The sequence below is a fragment of the Grampus griseus genome (assembly GCF_964374135.1).
Source record: "Grampus griseus genome assembly, chromosome: 16".
NCBI lineage: Eukaryota > Metazoa > Chordata > Mammalia > Artiodactyla > Delphinidae > Grampus > Grampus griseus.
Window position 1 is genome coordinate 27,957,336 of NC_139010.1, and position 23,512 is coordinate 27,980,847.

Here is a 23,512-nt window from a genome sequence, read left to right on the forward strand (position 1 = left end):
GCCCAGCTGAGAATGCTGAATTAACAGTCAAGCTAAAAAATCAACTTGTTGCTTTCATCTTTTTATTGACAGTGTAGCCAGAGCTAGAGAAAGGACTTACTGGATTCAATCAAATTAATAAATACAATAATTTAATTGTAAAAGGAAACAGTCTACTTGGAAGTTTTAGCAGAAATTGCTAGAAGAAGGGACTCTTGGAATACAATCTGCTTGTATATGAGAAGATAGCACAGAAAGAAAATTAGTCCATATATGGATGATTGAGATTAGGGATTCTGCAGAAAGAAAAGCAATGTATTGATTGCTCTTTTGAGGTATGAACTTTGAAGAGGAAGACATTAAAATGAAAAGCATTTGAACTGGGTAACCAATCTTAGGCAAAGGGAATAAATATTTGGCAACATCTTAATTTTAGCTGCCAAGCTGATATTGGTTACCCTAGAAATTACTAAGTTGCAAAAAGTAACCTTTCCTATTAGATGAAAGGCAGGCTGGGTGCCCTAGGCAGGCAAAGGTAAGAATGCTGCTATACAGTGGGCTCCCTGTACCAGCACCAACCACTAGCCCTGACAGCAGAATGGGATGAGTGTAAGGGCTACGATTAGCATGATAAGGGTAAGGGATAAGTTGACAATGAAAAGAATGGAGTCACAAAGAAAACTAATAGCAAGAGCAAGAACTTACACCTTAACTTTCTCCATTCTTCATGTCTAATGAAGCAAAATAACTGGGCAAGGACTTCTAAGTCAATCAAGTTAAATGATAACAACTGTGGACTGACTTGCCAACCATGAAGATCAATACAGGTTTATCAATGTTACTGAGGATTTTGTTTCTGCCTCATTATAATGTACTTTGTCAGTACAGTAGAGACATTTAAATACTCCAGTGACAGTTACAACAATAGTTTCAGGAAGGAATCTATTGACTATAGCCTTGGGAAGCACACAATATGAAAAGGGAGTTCCCCTGAAGACAAGGAGTGTAGACAAGTTGAAACCCTTAAGAACAACAACAGAGATAAAAGATTTAAGAAAAAAAAAAAAAAGATTGACAACAGTGAGGCAGGCACATTTTCTTCCTTTAGCTGAACTAGGGCATGAGGCCTTTAGGCTGACTGGTTTTAAGTGGTGTTGGATAAGCTTTATAAAACATGAAGATGGCAAAGGTTCACTTAAGTTTCTCTTTTACTACATTAATTTGCTTAAAATCTCAAATGCTTGTGCTTGCAATAACTTCCTAAAAGCAGAAGTAGTGTTCCTTTTATTACCTTAAAGCATTCACCCCTTTGATACAAATCATTTTTACTGTGCTAACAGCTGAACCAAGTGGCACAAAACTGAGATGGTACTTACTGCAGCAAGCAATCCCTATAAATCAAAATCTGAGCTTTACATAAAAATCTTATTTATAAAAAATACAATACCAAGTACAGTGAGAATGGAGCATGGAGCAGCAGTGCTCCCTGCCAGGGCCATGTGGAGTGGCTTTTGCTACAGTGCTTGCTTAATGGCATAAGTGAAAAGCTGAATAAGGCAAACACTTGAAGAGGCAGTTTTCTGTAAACTTCTTGGGGTGGGAGGAATTTTTCCTCTGTTGGGACAGAAGATTTGGGATGGCTAAGATCAAGTGTGACATTTGGCTGCACTTGATACATGACATTACAGACTAAGATAGCTCCTGCTGAGACCAGCTCACTTGTTTTAGGAGAGAGGTTATCACTGTAGACTTTTGCCTTGACTGTTAAAATATGCAGCCTCCAGCTGGTGTCTCCCTATGGAGGAAATCACCTCTAAAATCATCCTAGGTGACAAGATACAAATAAGCTAAGTCATTCAGAAGTTTCCTTAGCTTAAAGCTACTTAAGAACCCTACATTGATTACTAAGCAACTCTGTTAGCGGTGTGTGGCTTGACACAAATGCTTTAACTAGAATATGTATTCCCATCCAATTGGTACCTAATGGTAATAAACTGTAATGACACTTGGAAAACAAACATATCTTGAGGAATTCTGGCCTCTTCTCATGTCCTCACTTGGAACTTTCCAGCTTTCGTGACATATTTGACTCCTTTAAATGGCTTATATTTCTCCCCATACATGTCCAAGCGGTTTACTTTTAAGCCTGTGTCAAAAAGAATAGGTAAGGAAAGGAATAAATTACTATCCTGGTCACACCAACCAATACAATATTTGCTTAGCAAATAGAGTTTACTACACAGTAAATGTGACATTAACCAGTGTGCTTGTCACCATTTGGAAGCAATGTGTCTTCTACCATTCACAGATTATAGCACTATGGAAATATGGTTTTAGTTCAGATTCCCATGTGGACAAGCAGTGTCTTTTAAGGATAATTCTACTTTCTGTGAGTATGAATGACTCCTTTCTTTGTGCTTGAATGAGGGTAGGGGTGAAGGGAAGCTGTGTGAAATAAGGTGCTCTCCAAAATCACTGTACCCATAGCACAAAGTGAAAGGCATACTGGAGCTGTTGCTCTTTGTAGAGACGGAATGTCAGTAACCCTTCTAAGATCCTAGTAGCTGACCTCAGCAAAACTCAATTACCCTTAAACACAAGTCAAATTTCTCCTTACCTGAAATGGCAAGCTGCTGGATCTTGAACTGTATGTTGAGGCTTGGATTCTCTTCTGGCTTGGGTGCTCCAGATTGTAAATTTACCAGTCCTTTAAGACTAGGGAGCTTTTGTGGAGTGATTTTTCCCACATCCCACGTTAGTACCTTAAAAAGACATAAAAAACAAAAACATTCTGAACTATTTATTAAAGACATATGTTCAAAGACAAGGTGCAAAGACACCATAAACTTCTGTACAAAATAAAGCACAGTGTCTTGGAAACAGACCTGGGATTTCCACTGAGTTTTATCACTAATTAGTTCTGTGACTCTGAATGGAGAGTGAGGGTAGAGAATCAATGTTTGTTAAGCATCTACTTTTGGATTTAGCACTGTGCTTAGCACTATTCATATGCTGTCTCATAGACACCTGTAATGTAAATTTTGTCTTAACAAATGAGGAAACTAAAGCTCTGAGGTCAAATGACTTGCTCAAGGTCACATGGCTAGTTAGAGGCAAGGCTGGGATTTGAACCTACAGCTCTCTGGTATCAAATGTTCTTTCCACTATACCACCTTTACTGTTTATCTCTGGGCCTAAGTTTATTTCTCCATAAAATAAGAAGATGGGCCTAAATTGGTGTTTTTAAACTTTTAGTGATGGAACCCTTTGTTCAAATGAAATCTTTAGTGAGGAAGCTCAGTAACAGATGAGAAATTGAAGCTATTATGTTTGAAGCTGGGGTGAAGGGCCAGGGATCTGGAGCTCCCCCTTCACTTCTCATCCCTGTGTGGTCTCTGGGGAGATTCTTCAAATCCTCAGTATTGGATTAGATGATCTTTAACATTCAATGATTTTACTAAAAAAAAAAAAAAAAAAAAAAAAAAGAAAACCCTTTGCATTTACCAGGTAGCTCAATGACTCTACTGAAGAAAAGAATCATTTTTTACCCAAGCAGGAAGCAGAGAGAAAAATCATCTTTTACAATTTCTCTGAAATCCTTCTGCTAGAGGCAAATATATGTAGGGTGAGAAGGCAGCTTTCCTAGCCAACATCCTCTGTGGAAGAGTATGAAACAATGCTTTTAAATTAGAAAGGAAGAGAAAGGTCTTAATTTCTACAGAAAATTTAGCAATTAATAGATTATAATATCTATTAACAATTAATAGATCATTATATCCACATAATGCTTTTCTCTTTTTAAAAAGTTTACCAGATAGCCTTAGGTTCGAATCCCAACCTTGCCTCTAACTAGCTGTGTGACCTTCAGCAAGTCACTTGACCTCAGAGCTTTAGTTTCCTTGTTTGTTAAAGGAAGACAAAATTTATATCACAGGCTTCTATGAGACATCTTCCTCACTGAAGAGTGAGTGAATCTCTGGATTATCAATGGATAGGTAAAGGCAGACTCTGAAGGAAGAAAGAATGAGTCTCACTTCTGTTTGTCGACTCAGCAGCAGATGCAGGATTCCCTCTTCAGGCAGTGGCAGAAGCACAGCACAGTATGCATTCCAGGTTTTGTTAGGAACTTCAATTTTAACCAAGACATTAGACCCTTTCCTCTGTCCCCCCACATCCCCAGAGCACAAAATAAAGATTGCAGAAACACTTGCTCACTCTTGATTTTAGGTGGCTGTACCTTGGTAACTGGATCAAAAGTATAGCTGCCTTGTGTTGGTGTCAGGTTCATATTCAACACAACCTTTGGCATGTGAACTGTCACTGTGATTCCTTCAATAGTTTTCCCCATATTTTGCTTTGGTCCAATTGTAATATCAAATCTACCACAAGAACTGTTCTCCTTAAAACTGATGCTATGTTTCACATACACTGGTATTGCCACTAGACTAAAAAGAGAAAGAAAGACACAACCACAAAAACATACAATTAATAGTGTGAGTTCCAGAGGTGGCCTGAAAACCTCAGTCCAGAGTATCCTATACCCCCAGAACTGCAGATTGAGTATGTGTACCAGAGCAGGTTGAGTATAGCACAGTGTTCTGGAAACACTCCGCTAGGAATTATACAATTTCTGAGCAGTAAGTATACAAATCAAGATAGAAATCTGAAGCTTAATTATAGTATAAGCAATTGGGGCAAACAGCCCTCGTTTAAAGAAATGAAATAAGATCCCATAGAAAGATAATTTAAAATTATACAAACTAAATAAATCAGTTTTTATGTGGTAAGGGCCAAGAAACAATTCCTCTGCTTTTAAGTCCTGTTCTGATGTTACCCAAAATACTTTCTGATATTTTCAAGGGACAAACCAGCTACAACTCACGATGCTAAATCATTCATTTAAACTTCACTGCAGAGAAGAGTAACTTCAAGCCAGTTAGCTGAAGAATGTCCTGGAGAGCTACAGGTAAGTCTGTCTCCTTCTATCAGCCATGACGTCCACAGACCACAGTAAAATTATGGTATGGGTTTACGGTTTTGCCCAGGTTATGCATGGTCCAAAATGCTTGCTCTCAGATATATATTTTTACTACAGTCTAATTTACTACTACTCTGTACTCTTAAGATTCAAAGTATACTGATTATGTTAGACACACATTTTCACCAGTTCTTCCTGGGTCTCCTGGTGAGCAGTGGCTAAAGGGAGCAATGATGAATTCAAGTACCCAACTTGTCAGAATGAAACAGGGAAAAGTGAGTTCTATGCAGTACACTGATATTTGACAGGAGATTCTGATTGATGCATCAACATACTTTTGTGAGCTGACACGATATGATATGAGTCGGAAGTTTCCATCTGGAGGAATAAATGACAAAACCCTTTCAGATTCCCAACGCTTGAACCGGATGCAGGGGTGGAAGCTGACATCATCTAGAAGCCTCGGGTTCTGCCAGGGAAACAGAAGACAACCATATTTATAAAGTATAATGAATATTGTAACTCTAATTCAGATACTATGAGAAATTATATGCTTCATCAAGATATAGCAGTCATGTAAGAGTTTGTTATGATCACATCAACACAACTTTAGTTTCACAATGCTTTAAAGTCTGCAAGTATTTTATATACATTATTTTATTTGAATTTCAATAACCATGAGGTAGAAAATGTGAGTGGTATCATTTCCATTTCATAGATGAAAAAACTGAGGTTCAAAGAGCTCAGGGTCAGGACAAGTTAGAGGCAGAGATAGCATCAGAGCTCAGTTCTCTTTATGGTTCTTAGTAGTGTATCATGCTGTATCTAAAATGATGCAAAAGATCAATGCCCTTTCATATCAACAAAGCATGTAATAATTCAGGAAAAGTAGCACCGCACATTTGCAGATGCCAGCCAGCCATTTAAGCTACTTCTAGCATACTCAGAGGCAAAGACCCCTCCTCAGCCTTTCCATAAAGGCAATGCTCATCATGTAAGCTACTGTCTTTGGAAGCTGTGTTAGGAATATTTCTTAGATAATCCTTTGCAATCTAAAACAAACATGTCTCAGTATTTATCATTTCATTTAGTACTTCACATGTATTAGGCTTGCAAGGAGCTACAAAACAGGAGAAAACTTACCATGAAAGAAAGGGAAAGGTCAGGCATTCCAGATAGCTTAATGCAAGCATCAATTACCCCCTGAATTTCTGCAAAGACTGTAGATCCTAAAGAAAGAAATAAAGGTGATAACATCACTGGAATCTGCATCTTTACTAGAGCTATCACTGTATCTGAAGTAATGGACATATCTCCTGGGTGTCAGACATACTGAAGCTTTGCACATCTATTAAAAGGTTAGTGGACAGAGGACCCATTACACTAGTTCAGATAGCTTCTTTACTGAGTGCCATGGCCTATACCTATCTCTGGTTAGAATATGATAATTCTAAGGAAAATCAAACCTGTTCCTATCTTTATAGCGTCTACTTTGTAAGACTGCTGGATATGAAGTTAAAATATTTTTTTCCAGTGATTTTTAAAATTAAAAAAAATTTATTCAATTTTTAAAGGTTACTTTTCATTTACAGTTATTATAAAACATTAGCTATATTCCCTGCATTGTACAATACATTCTTGAGCTTCTCTTACATCCAACAGTTTGTATCTCCCATTCTCCCACCCCACCCCACAATGGTAACCACTAATTTGTTCTCTATATCTGTGAGTCTTCTTTTCTGTTAAATTCAATAGTTTGTTGTATTTTTTTAGATTCCATACATAAGTGATATCGTACAATATTTTTCTTTATCTGGCTTATTTCACTTAGCATAATGACCTCCAAGTCCATCCGTATTGCTGCAAATAGCAAAATTTCTTTCTTTTTTATGGCTGAGTAGTATTCCACTGTGTATACATCTTCTTTATCCATTCATCTGTTGATAAACACTTAGGTTGATTCCATATCTTGGCAATTGTAAATAATGCTATGAACACTGGGGTGCATGTATCTTTTCAAATTAGTGTTTTTGTTTTCAAAATTAAAATATTTTAATGACCATTTTTTTTTTTTAGATTCCATATATGTGTTAGCATATGGTATTTGTTTTTCTCTTTCTGACTTACTTCACTCTGTATGACAGACTCTAGGTCCATCCACCTCACTACAAATAGTTCAATTTCATTCCTTTTTATGGCCGAGTAATATTCCATTGTATATATGTACCACACATCTTCTTTATCCATTCATCTGTCGATGGACACTTAGGTTGCTTCCATGTCCTGGCTATTGTAAATAGTGCTGCAATGAACATTGTGGTACATGACTCTTTTTGAATTATGGTTTTCTCAGGGTATATGCCCAGTAGTGGGATTGCTGGGTCGTATGGTAGTTCTAGTTTTAGTATTTTAAGGAACCTCCATACTGTTTTCCATAGTGGCTGTATCAATTTACATTCCCACCAACAGTGTAAGAGGGTTCCCTTTTCTCCACACCCTCTCCAGCATTTATTGTTTGTAATGGCTCCTATTTCTTAAAAGTTAACAGCTAGCTTAGTCCATTTCATTAGAAACTTGGCTAATTTTATTTAAAATACTTTAACAATAAATCAAAGTTAAAATATTTAAAATAAAATTAGCCAAGCTTCTAATGAAATGGACTAAGCTAGCTGTTAACTTTTAAGAAATAAGAGCCATTATTCTTTAATAGTACAGCTATTATTCGATAAAATGGAATTTTATAATAAAAAGGGCACTCACTGTAGAGACAGTGTCTATAATTCACAGTAACTCATATTCACACACCAACTAGCTGTGTGACCTTGAACAGATTACTTAACTCTTCTAAGCCTCAGTTTCGCCTTGTATAAAATGTGAGGGTTGGACTAGATGTTTTTAATAAAACGTTATGGTTCTAATACAGTACTGCTCTTTAGTCTGGGGTCTTTACTAGAAGGACTGCAGATAAACTGGTAGCAAAAAGTATGGTACATAGTAGATATACAACAAATATTAAACTGAATAAATGGCAAGATGGAAATGAATATAGGGTAATAACTGGCTTAAAGTAAGGTGGCATTAGATCTGATTTACAAAGGTTTGGCATTTCTCAACTAGAGATTATGAAAATAATATGTAACCTCTGGACAAAATAAACAGATTTGAAAATGAATGCTTTTCCACTGAAATGCATACTGCCAAGGGATTTCGGTTTTCTATTCAGCTTATGTCAGCTGAACTGTTTTTTCCCTGATAAGATAATATGCACACAATTACCTGATTTATCTATAATTGCATCTATTTCTTCAACGACATCAAAATAGGCTTCATTGTTTGTGTACTTTACCCCTGCTCGGCGCCATGGGATGTTGGACAGCTGCCCAGTGGGGAGTGTGTCCCCAACATTACTACTGCCTAGAAACCGGAAAAACAGAAAGCAAAGCTAACACATAAGATGCTCATCAGAAAAGTTCTTAACAGAAAAAAAAACTCAAGTACTTTAGCTGCTTCTTTAGTGTTTGGGTATTTCTCCACTGAAGTTGTGGATGGTTTACAGAACTGTCAGAGACATATCCATACCAATGTGATCAAATTTCTAGAAGACAGAAATAGGCCATGTGGTCCTGTGTCTATCTGCCAAACCAGGTTAAATTCATTTACTTATCTTTTGCTTCCTGTGTGTTAACAGTAACCTAACCTAATTCCAGTGGCTCAACAACAGAATCTCATCCTGCTACCACTGAGGAAAAAAGAGGCTGGTTGTTTCAAAACCCTCTGCTGATAAAATGTCTGCACCGAGAATACAGAGTGATAAGTAGGCCATTTGGTATTCAGCTTAAATTATACATGAGATGCCGCCAAGCAGAGTTAACTGGCTGAAGAACATACTCTGGCCGTTTCCCATTTTAAGGTCAGCACACCCATATGGCACACTCACATGCAATATGGCTAATGTTCAAAATCTGGCTAATTTCCTGGTAAACTGACATATGTCTGAAAATAAGTCTGGTTGTCCAAAACATATACCCTTGAGCTGTGACATATTTAACATTCTGGTTAATTTACTTTTCCAACTCAAAAGTAGTACATGCTTAACAATAACAACAACATGTGAAAAGTTCAGAAAAGTAGCTAAAAAAAATCTATCTTCCTATCACCAAAATACACCTACCATTAACATTTTGGTACATTTCTTTAAACATTTCCTTCAAAACAGGTTGCATTTATTATTTTTTTCTATTTTGATAATTTTGCTTTTTTCAGATTTCACTTTAAAATATACAATTGGCCCTTGGGACTTCCCTGGTGGCGCAGTAGTTAAGAATCTGCCTGCCAATGCAGCGGACACGGGTTCGATCCCTGGTCTGGGAAAATCCCACATGCCTAGGAGCAACTAAGCCCGTGCACCACAACTACTGAAGCCCTCATGCCACCGCATGCCTGTGTGCCTAGAGCCCGTGCTCCGCAACAAGAGAAGCCACCGTTAATGAGAGCCTGCTCGTCGCAACTACAGAAAGCCCACGCACAACGAAGACCCAACGCAGCCTAAATAAATAAAATAAATAAATAAAAATTTATTAAAAATAATAAATACACACTTGACCCTTGAACAACACAGGGTTTAGGGGTGCTGATCCCTGTGCAGTTGAAAATCCATGTATAATTTTACAGTTGGTGTTCTGTACACATGGTTCTGCATCAACAGATTCAACCAACTGCGGCTTGTGTAGTACTATAATATGTATTTACTGAAAAATATCTGACTTTAAGTGGACTCGGGCAGTTCAAACCCGTGTTCGATTGTAGTTGCAGTCAAAGTACACATACAACTTTGTAGTGTAATTATGGTTGGTGTTCCTGCCTCCAATCCTGTTAATTCCAGAATTTTCTAAAAACACTACTTTAATCTTTCTGTTCAAACACTTTAAATGTTTCCCCACTGGCTTTATGATTAAAGCTAAATATTTAGACTACCATTCCAGGACTTCCTCAACTTAACTTTTTAATTTTATCTCACTACTCAACTGAAAAACAGCTCTACTTCTGTTAAACAGGTTAATACAATTCAAGATTTTTCACTGTGTGTTTTTTCTCATACAGTTCCATCTATGAAGAATGTTCTTATTCCTCCCTCTCTTCCTAAATTCTATTGATTCTCCAGGACCCTGTCCTAGGGCCACCCACTACAGTTCAGGAGAGATTACTTTATACACTGAACCACTCTCTTGATCTTTATAATGTATTGCCTTAACAATCCATGTTATGGGACTTCCCTGGTGGTCCAGTGGTTAAGACTCAGCGCTCCCAGTTCAGTGGGCCCGAGCTTGATCCCTGGTCAGGGAACTAGATCCTGCACGCATGCTGCAACTAAGAGTCCACATGCCGCAACTAAAGATCCCGTGTGCTGCAACTAAGATCCGAAGCAGCTAAATAAATTAAAATAAAATAAATAAATATTTAAAAAAATATCAAATTTAAAAAATTTTATATTTCACTAATTTTTTTCTGACTATAAAATACATGTTCATTTTGGAAATCAGAAAGTATAATGCAAAAATAAAGATAATATGTAGTTCCTTAGCTGGAGATGGTATTATAAACTTTAGAACATTTTTTGTGGGAATATTTATGTATAATTAAGAGTAACTTTTTATGGTTGTGTGCTTTTTTTTTTCTTTTTTGGCCACGCTGCACAGCTTGTGCAATCTTAGTTCCCTGACCAGGGACTGAACCTGGGCTCCAGCAGTGAAAGCAAGAAGTCCTAACCACTGGACTGACAGGGAACTCCCTGTTTTGTTTTTTTTTTCCCATTTAATATTACACCATGTGTACCCTCCAGTGTCACTACACCATCTATAAAGTATGGAATTGCTTTTCAAAATCTTATATTGTTATTTATGTGTTTTAATTTTTTTTTTTTCAGTTTCTCATCCAGAGTTTACGTTTTAGGAGCAAAGACACCCCATCTTTTTTTTTTTTTTGGTGGTTAGTTGATGTCTTTTATTTATTTATTATTATTTTTTAACATCTTTATTGGAGTATAATTGCTTTACAATGGTGTGTTAGTTTCTGCTTTATAACAAAGTGAATCAGTTATACATATACGTATGTTCCCATATCTCTTCCCTCTTGCGTCTCCCTCCCTCCCCCTCCCTATCCCACCCCTCCAGGTGCTCATAAAGCACCGAGCTGATCTCCCTGTGCTATGCAGCTGCTTCCCACTAGCTATCTACCTTACATTTGGTAGTGTATATATGTCCATGCCTCTCTCTCGCTTTGTCACAGCTTACCCTTCCCTATCTTTCCTTAAATTTCTCCTGACACTCAGTCTTGCCCAGAGGATGAATAAAGGAATGATCACTTTCTTATAGGCCTCTCTTACCCCATTTTTTAGGTCAGTGCACTTGGAAAGGGGTTTGCAATGGTGGACAGTATAGCTGAAGTGGCATATAACATTTCACAGAAATCTTTCTCTAGAAGACTTTGATACTTTCAAAAGTATATCATCCTCTGGATGTACCTAATTTCTAGCTATACTCAAGAATTAAACCAAAATTAGAAGTTTGTAACACAAATACAAGGCCCACAATGCACGAAATCTCACAAATAGACTAATTTTCTCTTTTTAATATATCTTCTATATGTACAAAATAAAGACTTGGAGGAGATGGCATGTACTCTGTGGTGCAGTCTTAAATTTTCTATACTCTAGTAATTGTGGGGTATGCAGCATAATGCCAGATTTATAATGCTATATTTTAATTTTATTTTTTTTCCAGCTTTACTGAGATATAATTGACATATAACATTGTATTAGTTTAAGGTACACAACATCATGATTTATGTATATATTACAAAATGATTACCACAATAGTTAACAGCTGTCACTACATTGGCTTCTTTATGATTAACTGGGATAATTTATTCAGTCTTACTAGTTCCTGTTAAACAATAGTAATAATATTTTTGTAGTCTTGTAGCAAAATAACAGAAGAGTAATAACCAAAAGTTCTGTATCATTTAAGATATAGTATCTTTTCATGAAAAGAAATATATATCCATTTTAACATTATCACTAACTATAATTCTGGCCAAAATGGACTACCTTAATAATCTGCCAGATCATAAGCAAAAATGAATTGTTTATGAAGTTTTAATGGCTCAGTTCCTAACAGAGTGTGTTTCATCTTACCTGTAATAGAGTTGACGACAGAACGCAGAATTGTTGGTGGTTTAATCAATTCTTTCAAAATGTTAGATTCAGTAGCCAGTGGAAATCCATTGTCTAACATTTCTTCCAAGAGCTCATATACTATGACCACATTATCCTTAATTGCAGCCTCCGAACACTCACCAAAGTAGTCCTAACAAAATGTACATAACATTACACAATGGAAGACATGAAGACAGGCTTGCTAAATACTTTTTGTTCTAAAGGGTAAGCTTACAGTAGCATAATTCATTGTTTAAGATGTTGAAAATATGTAAAACAGAGGGAAAAAACCCTCCATAGTTCTATATACTATTTCTCAATATTTCCTTAATATTTTTAAATTGAATTCCTATTACATATTATGCCAGAAAGTACACTGAAATGTTAAAACAGAATGTGAACTATAAAATTCATTTGCCTTGATTAGGTACTCCAAAAAACAAAGATCAGTTTAAAATTATTGGTATATTCAGCAAGACAAGAAAAAAATAAAGTGTAAGTATTGGAAGATTTCATAACCAGTCAAAATCGTGGTACTATTCAGAGAACTGTATGTGGAGGGCACTATTATTTCCTGATGACATAATTTATAATACATAAAAAAAAATACAGCTTCCATTACCATGAGATTGTTTTGTTCTTCTAAAACAGTAACTGGAGCACCATGTGTACTACTGTATGCCCTACTAAAAAGGTTTATGTTTATGAACTTATGCTTAGTTGAAAAGAAGAGGGAGAGACAGAGAGACAGACTACACATCAAAAACTGGGTATTTAAAGAATATAATCATAATATAACTTGGATAATTCAATTTCAAAGTATCTGATGAATAACCAACCTGAAAAGTATCAGCAACTCGATGTAGGAACTCAATTACAAAGAGAGGTGGCACTTCAGTCTGTATGACAGAGACAAAGAAGAGCTTATCCCGATAGATACTGATGAGGTAGTGGTGAGGTGTTGAAATAACAGGTGGTACATTTTCAACATCAGCTGCTTTCTCTTGAGCTTCAAAGAAATAATCACAGACAGACTGGCTCACAACACTCTTCCAGTGCTTCTCTAGAAATATGTCACCGGAACAGTTTATGAGAAATAGACTGTGGATCATTTTCTGGGGGAGGAAAAACGTTTAAATTTAGTATATATCAAAAAAGCATCCTCGTATTATCTGGACACCAAAACCAGAAAAAGGCAATACAAGAAACTACAGACCAATATCAGTTAAGACTATAGGTATAAAAATCCTCAACAAAATACTAGCAAACTGAATCCAGCAACATATAAAAAAGATTATAACCCTGACCAAGTGGGATTTATTCAAGAATGCAAGGTTGGTTCAACATATGAAAATCAATCAACACAATATACAATATTCATAAAATAAAAGACAAAAAATATAATCATTTCAAAAGGCGCAGAAAAATAATTTGACAAAATCCAACAACCTTTTGTAATTAAAAATATTTAAACTAGGAATTGAAAGAAATTTCCTCAACCTGATAAAGAGCATCTATGAAAATCCCATAGCTAGGGACTTCCCTGGTGGCGCAGTGGTTAAGAATCCTCCTGCTAATGCAGGGGACATGTGTTCGAGCCATGGTCCGGGAAGATCCCACATGCTGCGGAGCAACTAAGCCTTGCGCCACAACTACTGAGCCTGCGCTCTAGAGCCCATGCGCCAAAACTACTGAGCCCGTGCGCCACAACTACTGAGCCTGCGCTCTAGAACCTACGCTCCATAACAAGAGAAGTCACCACAATGAGAAGCCCGTGCTCCGCAACGAAGAATAGCCCATGCTCTCCGCAACTAGAGAAAGCCTGTGCACAGCAATGAAGACCCAACGCAGCCAAAAATAAATAAATAAGTAAATAAATTAATTAAAAAAAAAAGAAAATCCCATAGTTAACATTTAATACTTAAAGACCAAAAGCTTTCCACTTAACAAAACGAACAAACAATGATGTCCATTTTCACCACTTCTATTCAACGTGGTACTGGAGGTTCCAGCCAGGGCAATTAAGCAAGAAAATGAAACAGAAGTCTTCCACATTGGAAAGAAAGAAGCAAAATGATCTCAATTTCCAGATGATATTATCTTGTATGTAGAAAATTCTAAAGATTACACATACACACGCACACACTAATTACTAGAGTAATAAATGAGTTAAGCAAGGTTGCAGAATATAAAATTAATATAAAATATCAACTGTATTTCTATATATTAGCAATGAATAATCTGAAAATGAAATTGAGAAAGCAATTCAAAAGCATCAAACAGATCAAAACATTTAGGATTAAATTTAACAAAAGAAGTGTAAGACCTGTACATTGAATATTATAGAACATCACTGAAAGAAATTTAAAAGACCTAAAAAAATGGGAAGACCTTTCATGCTTACGGATTGGAAAACTTAATATTGTTAAGATGACATGACTCCCCAAATTGATCTACAGATTCAATGCAATCCCTATTACACCAGCTGCCTTTTTTTTAATGGAAACTGAGAGGCTGATCCTGAAATTCATATGGAAATGAAAGAGACCAAGAATAGCCAAAACAATCTTGAAAAAGAAGAACAAATTTGGAGGACTCACACTTCCTGATTTCAGAACTCGATGTAAGGTACAGTGAGGTGCTGGCACAAAGAGAATCATAGAGATCAATGGAATAGAATTGAAGGTTCTTAAGTTAACCCTTACGTATACGGTCAACTGATTTTTGACGAGTGCTAAGACCATTCAGTAGGGGAGAGGATAGTCTTTTCAACAAATGGTGCTGGGACAACTGGATTTCCACATGCATAATAAAGAAGTTGGACTGCTATCTCACACCATATACAAAAATTAATACAAAATGTATCAAAGACCTAAATATAAGAGCTAAAACAATAAAACTCTTCGAAAAAATATATGCATAAATCTTCATGACCCTGGATTAGAAAACATTTTTAAGATATGACATCAAAAGCACAAGGAACAAAGGAAAAAAACAGATAACCCAGACTTACATCAGCATTAAAACTTCTGTGCTTCAAAAGGCATTATCAAGAAAGTAAAAAGACAACCTTCAGAATGAGAAAATAACTGCAAACCATACATCTTACAAGGGACTAATATCCAGAATATATAAAGAACTCTTACAACTCAATAATAAAAGACAAATAACCCAATAAAAAATGTGCAAAGCATTTTAAAAGACATTTCTCCAAAGAAGATATACATACAAATGGCTGATAAGCACTAGAGCTCACTATCTTTTCAAAATATGAACTAAAATCACAATGAGATAACATTTCATATTCTCTAGGCTAGATATAATCAAATCAAAAGGCAGACAATAACAAGGGTAGACAAGTTTGTGGAGAAACTGGAACCCTCATACATTGCTGGTAGGAATGTAAAACAGTGCAGCTGTGCGGAAAACAGTTTTGAGTTCTTCAAAAAGTTAAAGACTGAGTTACCAAATGACCCAACAATTCTACTCCTAGGTATACACCCAAGAGAACTGGAAACCTATGTCCATACAAAAACTTGTACACGAATGTTCTTAGCAACATTATTTATAATAGTCAAAAAGTGAAAACAATCCAAATGTCTATCAACTGATGAATGGATTCATCAACCAATGAATGGATAAATAACAGATATCCAAAATGAAATGTTATTCAGCCATAAAAAGAAATGAAGTACCAGCACATGCTACAACAGGATGAACCTTTAAAACATTATGCTAAGTGAAAGAAACCAGATACAAAAGATCACATATTGTATGATTCCATTTGTATGAAATGTCTAGAATTCAGGCCAATGCACAGAGACAGAAAGTAGATTAGTGGTTGCCAGGGGCTGGGTAGAGGGGGAAGAATGGGGAGTTACTGGTTTTTGTATTTCTTTTTGAGGTGATAAAAATCTTCTGGAATTAGAGGGACTTCCCTGGTGGTGCAGTGGTTAAGAATCTGCCTGCCAATGCAGGGGACATGGGTTCGAGCCCTGTTCTGGGAGGATCCCACATGCTGTGGTGCAGCTAAGCCCGTGAGCCACAACTCCTGAGCCTGTGATCTAGGGCCCACGAGCCACAACTACTGAAGCCCACGTGCCTAGAGCCCGTGTTCTGCAACGAGAAGCCACTGCAATGAGAAGCCTGTGCACTGCAACGAAAAGTAGCCCCCGCTGGCTGCAACTAGAGGAAGCCCACGTGCAGCAACAAAGACCCAACGCAGCCAAAAATAAATAAATAAATTTATAAAAAAATAAAAATAATCTTCTGGAATTAGAGATTTGTGAATATACTGAAAACTACTAAACTTCACATTTTTAGAAAACTGCAGTTTAGTAGTTTTCAGTCTAAAAAATGCTTAGTTTTAATATAATTATTTTTTCAATTAATAAAAAGTATTCTTTAATACTTTGTAACACACAAATCCACTCCCAGGTGGATTAACAGAAATGCGTACAAATATGCACAAAAAACATGTATAAAAATATACTGTAATAGTGAAAACTATTATTATTTATTAATAGTACAATGGGAAAATAAACTAGTGTATTATTAAAGGGAAATACACAGCAATGAAAATGAATAAACTATTGCTACATGAAACAAATACGGACGAATCTTACAAACACAATATTGAACAAACAAAGCCAGACACAAAAGGATACATACAGTATGATTCTATTTATATGAAGTTCTAGAACAGACAAAGCTAATCTATAGTTTGAGAAATCAAATGGTTTCTTTTGGGAAGGAGAGTGTGGGTGATGACTGAGACAGGAACAGGGTTGGTCTCCTAAGGTGCCGGTAATGTTTTATTTCTTGATCTAGATGATGGTTACAAGTTGTGTTCATTTTGTGATAATTCATTGGGCTTTATGTTATGGCTTGTATACTTTTCTGAGTGTTAGTTATGCTTCAAATAAAAAGTTTATTGTCCTTGTAATATGGGAGACAGTGGACAAATATCTACCTTAACTTGCTCCTTTCTTTTATATAGATAACATCAGTATCAGGTGTTTAGTGGTCCATTCATTCAAAATTACACTAGTGAATGATAAATGTAGCCTAAGGAGAAAGAATATAAAATCTATGAATATAATAATTTCTATGCATGAAGATAAATTCCAAATAGGAAAGGAAGAGTTTCCAGAATGAATTCATTCAATTCTATTGACACAGAAAACAATGACATCAACCTGACCAGTTTTTTATAGGAAGTCATTTACTTAATGAAAGCAGTTGACATTTAAAGACTATTTGGTGATGATTTCCTCTTCCCATTTGGTGAATGTTCAATAGTTATTAAGTAAATAATACTAACTACTAAGATGTGCTTTAGCAATTATTGTATTAATAAAGTATGGATGCTGTTAATATTGATAGTTTAGGGTTCCAGTTTACTAGAAAAAGAAAATGTTTCTTTGTTCAAAGGCATCTCTATTTAGCCAAGTTATCAACCTGAGTTGGCAGCAATAAACGCTGATACCTCAGGCTTTGGACCTATTAAATTTTTCCGGATTAATATCTGGAACCTCCTAAATCTTTCCACTTTATCTAGTCAGATGCTTTGTTTAATAGGTTTGCTTTGTGTCAGTTTCTATTTGAGTGTTAAAATAGTGCCACTGGAATATAGAGAACCTACTGACTTTTAACCTCTGTTCTCTGATACACTTTAAAAAAATAGAACAGGAGTACCCAGCAATAAGATCTGCAACTAAATTTGCATTGTGATGCCTTTTGTGGAATGAAATTTTCATCTGAAATATAAAGTACGATTTAAAGTGGAACATTGGAATCAACTCAATGAGACCCAGATTTGAGCACTTCAGGTGAGCCCCCTAAGGAATATGGCATCCTTCACAATAATTAATTTTCAGCTTCATTCAAAGTATTTTATTCATTAAAGATAAATGAATTAATAGTACCTAAAATTGAGTACTTACTGTGGGCCAGACACTATCCTAGGCACTTTTCTTATATTATCTTTTTTTTTTATATTATCTTATTTAATCCTCACAACTCAATGCTATAAATACTGTTTTTATCCCCATTTTACAGATAAGACAATAAAGTCTTGGAAATGATAAGTCAATTATCTAAGATGATACAATAAGTATCAGAGCTAGGATTCAAACCCAGATCCAGTTGAATCTTGAGCTCCTGTTCTTACCTGCCTCTTAGAAACTAATTATCAGGAACACACTGTATTGCATCAGTGTCAGTACAATTTACTGCAATAATGGACATGTCCTCTATCTGTGCTGTCCGATACAGCAGCCACCAGTCACATGTGAGCACCTGAAATATGGATAATGCAACTGAGGTACTGAAGTTTTAATTTTAATTAATTTAAATTTAAATAACTACATGGAGCTAGCTGTTATCATATTGGACTGGGCAGCAAATGTGCTGTTTGAGCTTATAATTTAAGAGGAAGAGTTGAAGGATATGCCTCTTGTTTAGTTAGAAGCCAAAATGTATTCTAATAAATTATTTAGACCAGAAATTATATTTAAGAGAGCTGACATAGGTTATCTTCTTAAACTATTCATCCTAAAGAAAATGTAGTTCACATGGATCTGTGGTACTCCATTGCCACAATATACCCTAAAAAAGCTGCTTATTCTTGAAGCAAGTGACTTTGTAGTTTCTTTACTTGAGCGGCCAGATTCCTACACATCCTCTTAAGCTGGTGAAAAATTCTTTCCAGGAAAAGTTTCCACCAAAGTTGTTTTCATTGGCAGTAGTTCAGGTCTCAGAAGAATAGAGTAAGTTAAACTGCCATCTGGATTTATTGCTGTTGTCCTCAGTGCTGAGAGGAAAGCACAGCACTTGTAGCTTTCAACAGTGCTTAGCTTCAAAACCCATCTTAACCTTCTATTATAGGAAAAAAAAGCTTATTTCTTCTATCCATATTAAGACCAAGGACTTAATGCAAAAAACAAATACCACATGCAGCAGTGTAAATTTGCTTGTTTCTTTAGCTACTTATCCTTTGAGTAGCTGCAGTTATTTATTTCATTATTTTAATAAACTTTCTGGGAAAGCTACCACCACAACTATCTTTTTGTTCCTAGTGACTTCTGAGTCAGAAAACAGAATTCTCCAAGCTTATTTTAAAGCCACTTAAGAAACTGTGTTCAGAGGCAGTTCCATCAGAGCTTTGACTGCAGCTTAAATACTTCGTAAACCCTCTTTACTGAATGTTGAACACACTCACCCTGATGATTCACAAGCAGTGCAATTACAATAGTCAAAATATCCTTGGAAGAGTGTCTAAAAAAGAAAATGTATTCCTTCTATATATAACAGAATGGAGGTATAGAAGGGCCTGTATCTAAGGTGAGAGAATGAAACCAGAAAATAATCTAGCTATTCTGATTTTTAACCAATATCTTGATCCTGTTCATTCAACAGTTTTGAATGTTTTATATATTAAGCAATGGGGATACAAGGAGAACAAAATAAGAGTCCCTGAACTCACAGCATTTAGAGTTCAGCAAAGAAGGCAAACAATTTAATACAGTAAGATGATAGGGGAAATACAGTACGCTATAAAAATCCACAAGGCTTCAAGGTGAGAAAGAACATAAGACAAAGAAATGCAGTACAAATTTAGCAACTTCAGAAGGAGGATGGAAGTGATGAGATGAGAATGGAGAAGATAAGCAGAGATTGGTTCACTTTATTCTCAGTGCAATGTAAAATCATTTTTTATGGTTTTATGCAGGGGATTCATGCAACCCAATTTACAGTTTTAAGATCGCACTGTGGAAACTGGATAATTGGGCAACTGAATATTGTGACACTAGTTGAGAGATGAGTTATGTGTGGTCTAGACTAGAGTGTTGATAATAGGGATGGAGTAAAATGAAAAGAGAAACATTTAGGGTTGAGAAAAGTTTGGGGGGTGGGGAACAGGCAGTGGAGACGAGAGGGAAAACAAGGGATTCAGCCCTGGTCCTATACAATCTGACCCAATTCTGGATATATCTGACCCCAATGGATATATTCAGAAGACCATTGTATATATAGGTCTGGTGCTTCAGAGAGAAGCCAAACTGGAGATAGATTTGTGAGTACTGTAATCATGATTTTTTTTTTTTTTTTTTTTTTTGCGGTACGCGGGCCTCTCACTGTTGTGGCCGCTCCCGTTGCGGAGCACAGGCTCCGGACGCGCAGGCTCAGCGGCCATGGCTCACGGGCCCAGTTGCTCCGCGGTATGTGGGATCTTCCCGGACCGGGGCACGAACCCGTGTCCCCTGCATCGGCAGGCGGACTCTCAACCACTGTGCTACCAGGGAAGCTCCATGATTTTTTATTAATGCAAAATATAACTATAAGGAGACTAAAACTACAAAGAGAGAATGTGTATAGTAGAAAAGAACCTATGGAAGTAACTTCATAATCTGAGTAGCATGTGGGTCAAGAAAGTGGACCTGGAAAAAGACTGAGAAGATGTGGCCGAAGAGGGATAAGAAAAAAAAGTGGGGGCGGGGGGGAGTCTAGTAACCAGAGTATATTAGTGTGTTTCCAGAAAAAAGGAGTGGTAAACATTTTAAATGGCACAAAGAGGTCAAGCTACAAGGAAAACTGAAAATATCTGTTATTTTACAGTGTTTCTCAACTTTCATTATTGTATCCTAAGGTGCCTTTTCATATTCTCGTTCACTCACACCCCTCTTCCATAAAATTTTAATACCATGGAATATTTCTGTACACCTCTTTATGTACCATAAATACCCGTGCTTTATACATAAAAGTATGATTTTTTTTTTTGCCTCAAAGGAAGCAAATTTTCAGCCTGATGAGAACGTACAGTTTAACACATAGAGGCCATTTGGTGATCTTTTCAGGCCTGTCATTGTTGTGGCCTCTCCTGTTGCAGAGCAGAGGCTCCAGACGCGCAGGCCCAGCGGCCATGGCTCACAGGCCCAGCCGCTCCGCGGCATGTGGGATCTTCCCAGACCGGGGCATGAACCCGTGTCCCCTGCATCGGCAGGCGGACTCTCAACCACTGCGCCACCAGGGAAGCCCCATTTGGTGATCTTAGTAAGGGCAGTTTCAGTGCTAGCTCAGTGGAATGGTGGAAACAAAATATACTGCAGTGTGCTGAGAAATAAATAGCAAGAAGTTGGAAAAACAGAGATGAGAGTAAATGATACATTCAAGAACTATAGCTATGAAGGAGAGGAAAAGACAAGAAAATAAATGGGATTAGTTCATAAAGTTAAGGAAGAATATTTTTAAATGCTGAAGGAAAAATGTGAGTAGAAGGGGAAAGGCTGATGAATTGGAGAGAAGAAGTAACTTAACCAAAAAAAAAAAAAAAAAAAGACCCTGAGAAGTCAGGAGAGGATGGCACTGGGAAACTAGGTGAAAGGATTTGCCTTCCCAAGGAGAAGGGACACTTTTTCCTCTTTAAACAGAAGGGAAGCAGATTTGTACATTTGGTTGCAAGAAGATGATGGCTTCTATTTTCTCTGCATAATAGGAGAGAAGGTCATTTGTTGAGAGAGAGTGAATTCCTCTTCTCTACAAATGTCACTCATTATGTATGAACTGAAATGTTATTGAGCTACTTAAAAATATCTAGTCTGCAGGGAACTCCAGTAGTCTATTATGTTGACTGTTTAAAAACATTGTAAAATCCTAAGATTCAGTAAGAAAAGCTAATCTTATTGCCAAGAGAGCATTCCTACTAAAGGTATGTTAAGATTCAGGTAATTTTTCATTCATTTCAATCCTCCACTTTTCCTATGATCTCAAATGAAAGTGTCCTCCGTTCTTTCTAACACTAATTTTTCCACTTGTAATTTTGATCCCATCCCCTTTCCTCTCTTCCCAGGTCTTATCTCCTGTTTCTTGAATGTTTAATCTTATACATTAGTTACTTGCTTTCTGCTCCCACACAAAACAAACAAACCCCAAACCTTTTATGGACCTTGCCAACCATCTTTCACTTCATGCTCCAAACGAAGAAGCATTAGTCTACACTTGCAGTTTCTCCTCTCAATAACGGACTCTATTAGAGCAGTTCTCTCAAATGATCCAATGACTTCCTAATCATCAAATCCAACAACCTATTCTCAGACTTCAACTTCCTCCTTTGATCCCTGCAGCATTTCATGTCACTGATAAGTTTCCCCAAAACAAAACAAATACTTCTTACCAAATTATACGAACTTAACCTGTCTTGGTTCTCCCCTGGAAAGTTTCTTTCTGGCTTACTTATCAGGCTTTTTTTTTTCAAATAAACTTTTCTTTCATCTCCACCTAAACTACTGTTTCAAACTCGATATATTCCAAGCTCCACAAAATTCCTCCTTCTCATGTGAGGACTCCTAGTTTTATAGAGGTATCAAGTTCTTAATCAAGCTTCAGCTTCGGGTTCAATCCAAATCCACCAAATCCAACCAAGCACATCGTTTATCACTTTTCCATACTCACTGTCACCTCTTCAGTTTACAGTCCTATCAACTCGTTTCTGAAGAACTGCAACACTGTCCTCACCGCATTACCCCAGGCTCATCCAGGCGCCACCCTCTAACAGGACGTCCGCTCAGGACACTTAAGGATTTTGTCCTCCACAGCAGAAGCCTGGGGCTGAGGTCCAAGTCCTCGGTACTTTAGCTCTCCGTGGGTGACAAGACCTTTTTCCCGCGTCAGAGCACGGTGAGGGACCCCAATGAGCCTGAACCTCTTGAGCCTGAGGGCCTGAGAACACTGGGCTGCAGGTGCACCTTTCCCTTCCGGCCCAGCTGGCAAGAAAGACCGGAAGGCCGGGAGGGAGGCGCGGCCCCGGCCCACAGCACCAGAGACGCTCCCGCACCCCAGACTGAAGTCGGGAGCCCGAGCTATTCAGCCTACGTCCCACTTTTCGTGATGCCACCCTGTCCGCAGACCCCCAGGCCCTCACACTCACCCCGACTCCTGGGCCAGTCAGTGATTCGACGCGGGGTCCTCTCCTGATGGAGGCCGAGGCAGCTGAGAAGATCGTGAGGACCCCGGAGTTGGGATGCCGGATAGATTGCCTGACTAACAGCTTCAAAGTAACCAACAGTACTGGAAAGAGTAAATGAGTGAGAAGACGTTGAATGAGGAGAAAGACGTCTTTTGAATTTTAGGATATAATCTACTGGATCATCCAGAGTCTAGAGAAACGGGAGCTTTCACATCTTCTGGACTTAGGCGCTCATCCGCAGCCTAAACCAGTCAGGGTGTCCCTACAATCGGGAGGGCGGGGTTAGGAGGAGCTGTGAACTAGCCAATGGGTGAGGCCGAGAGGTAGAGCCAAATAGCTGTGCCTGGGAGAGGCACGAACTGAGAGGAGCCGAGAG

At 37.3% G+C, this 23,512-nt stretch overlaps 1 protein-coding gene across 1 annotated transcript; it reads right to left on the minus strand.

The window, feature by feature from the left end:
• Positions 1-1,169: 1,169 nt before the first annotated feature.
• Positions 1,170-23,364, minus strand: AP3M1 (adaptor related protein complex 3 subunit mu 1). Its single transcript, XM_082673854.1, has 9 exons — positions 23,098-23,364; positions 13,010-13,285; positions 12,150-12,321; positions 8,234-8,371; positions 6,101-6,186; positions 5,293-5,426; positions 4,217-4,424; positions 2,597-2,741; positions 1,170-2,125 (listed from the first exon to the last, which is right to left on the minus strand). The coding sequence occupies exons 2-9, from the start codon at positions 13,280-13,282 to the stop codon at positions 2,025-2,027; spliced, it is 1,257 nt and encodes a 418-aa protein (XP_082529980.1). The 5' UTR covers positions 13,283-13,285; positions 23,098-23,364; the 3' UTR covers positions 1,170-2,024.
• Between the last annotated feature and the right edge of the window lie 148 nt (positions 23,365-23,512).

Excerpts from the sequence above, each read along its gene's own strand:
- AP3M1 (XM_082673854.1), bottom strand. The coding sequence starts at position 13,282 with ATGATCCACAGTCTATTTCTCATAAACTGTTCCGGTGACATATTTCTA. Across the intron at positions 12,322-13,009 it reads GAGTTGCTGATACTTTTCAG|GACTACTTTGGTGAGTGTTC; the intron begins GTTGGTTATTCA and ends ACATTTTGTTAG. Across the intron at positions 2,126-2,596 it reads CCAGCAGCTTGCCATTTCAG|GCTTAAAAGTAAACCGCTTG; the intron begins GTAAGGAGAAAT and ends TTTTTGACACAG.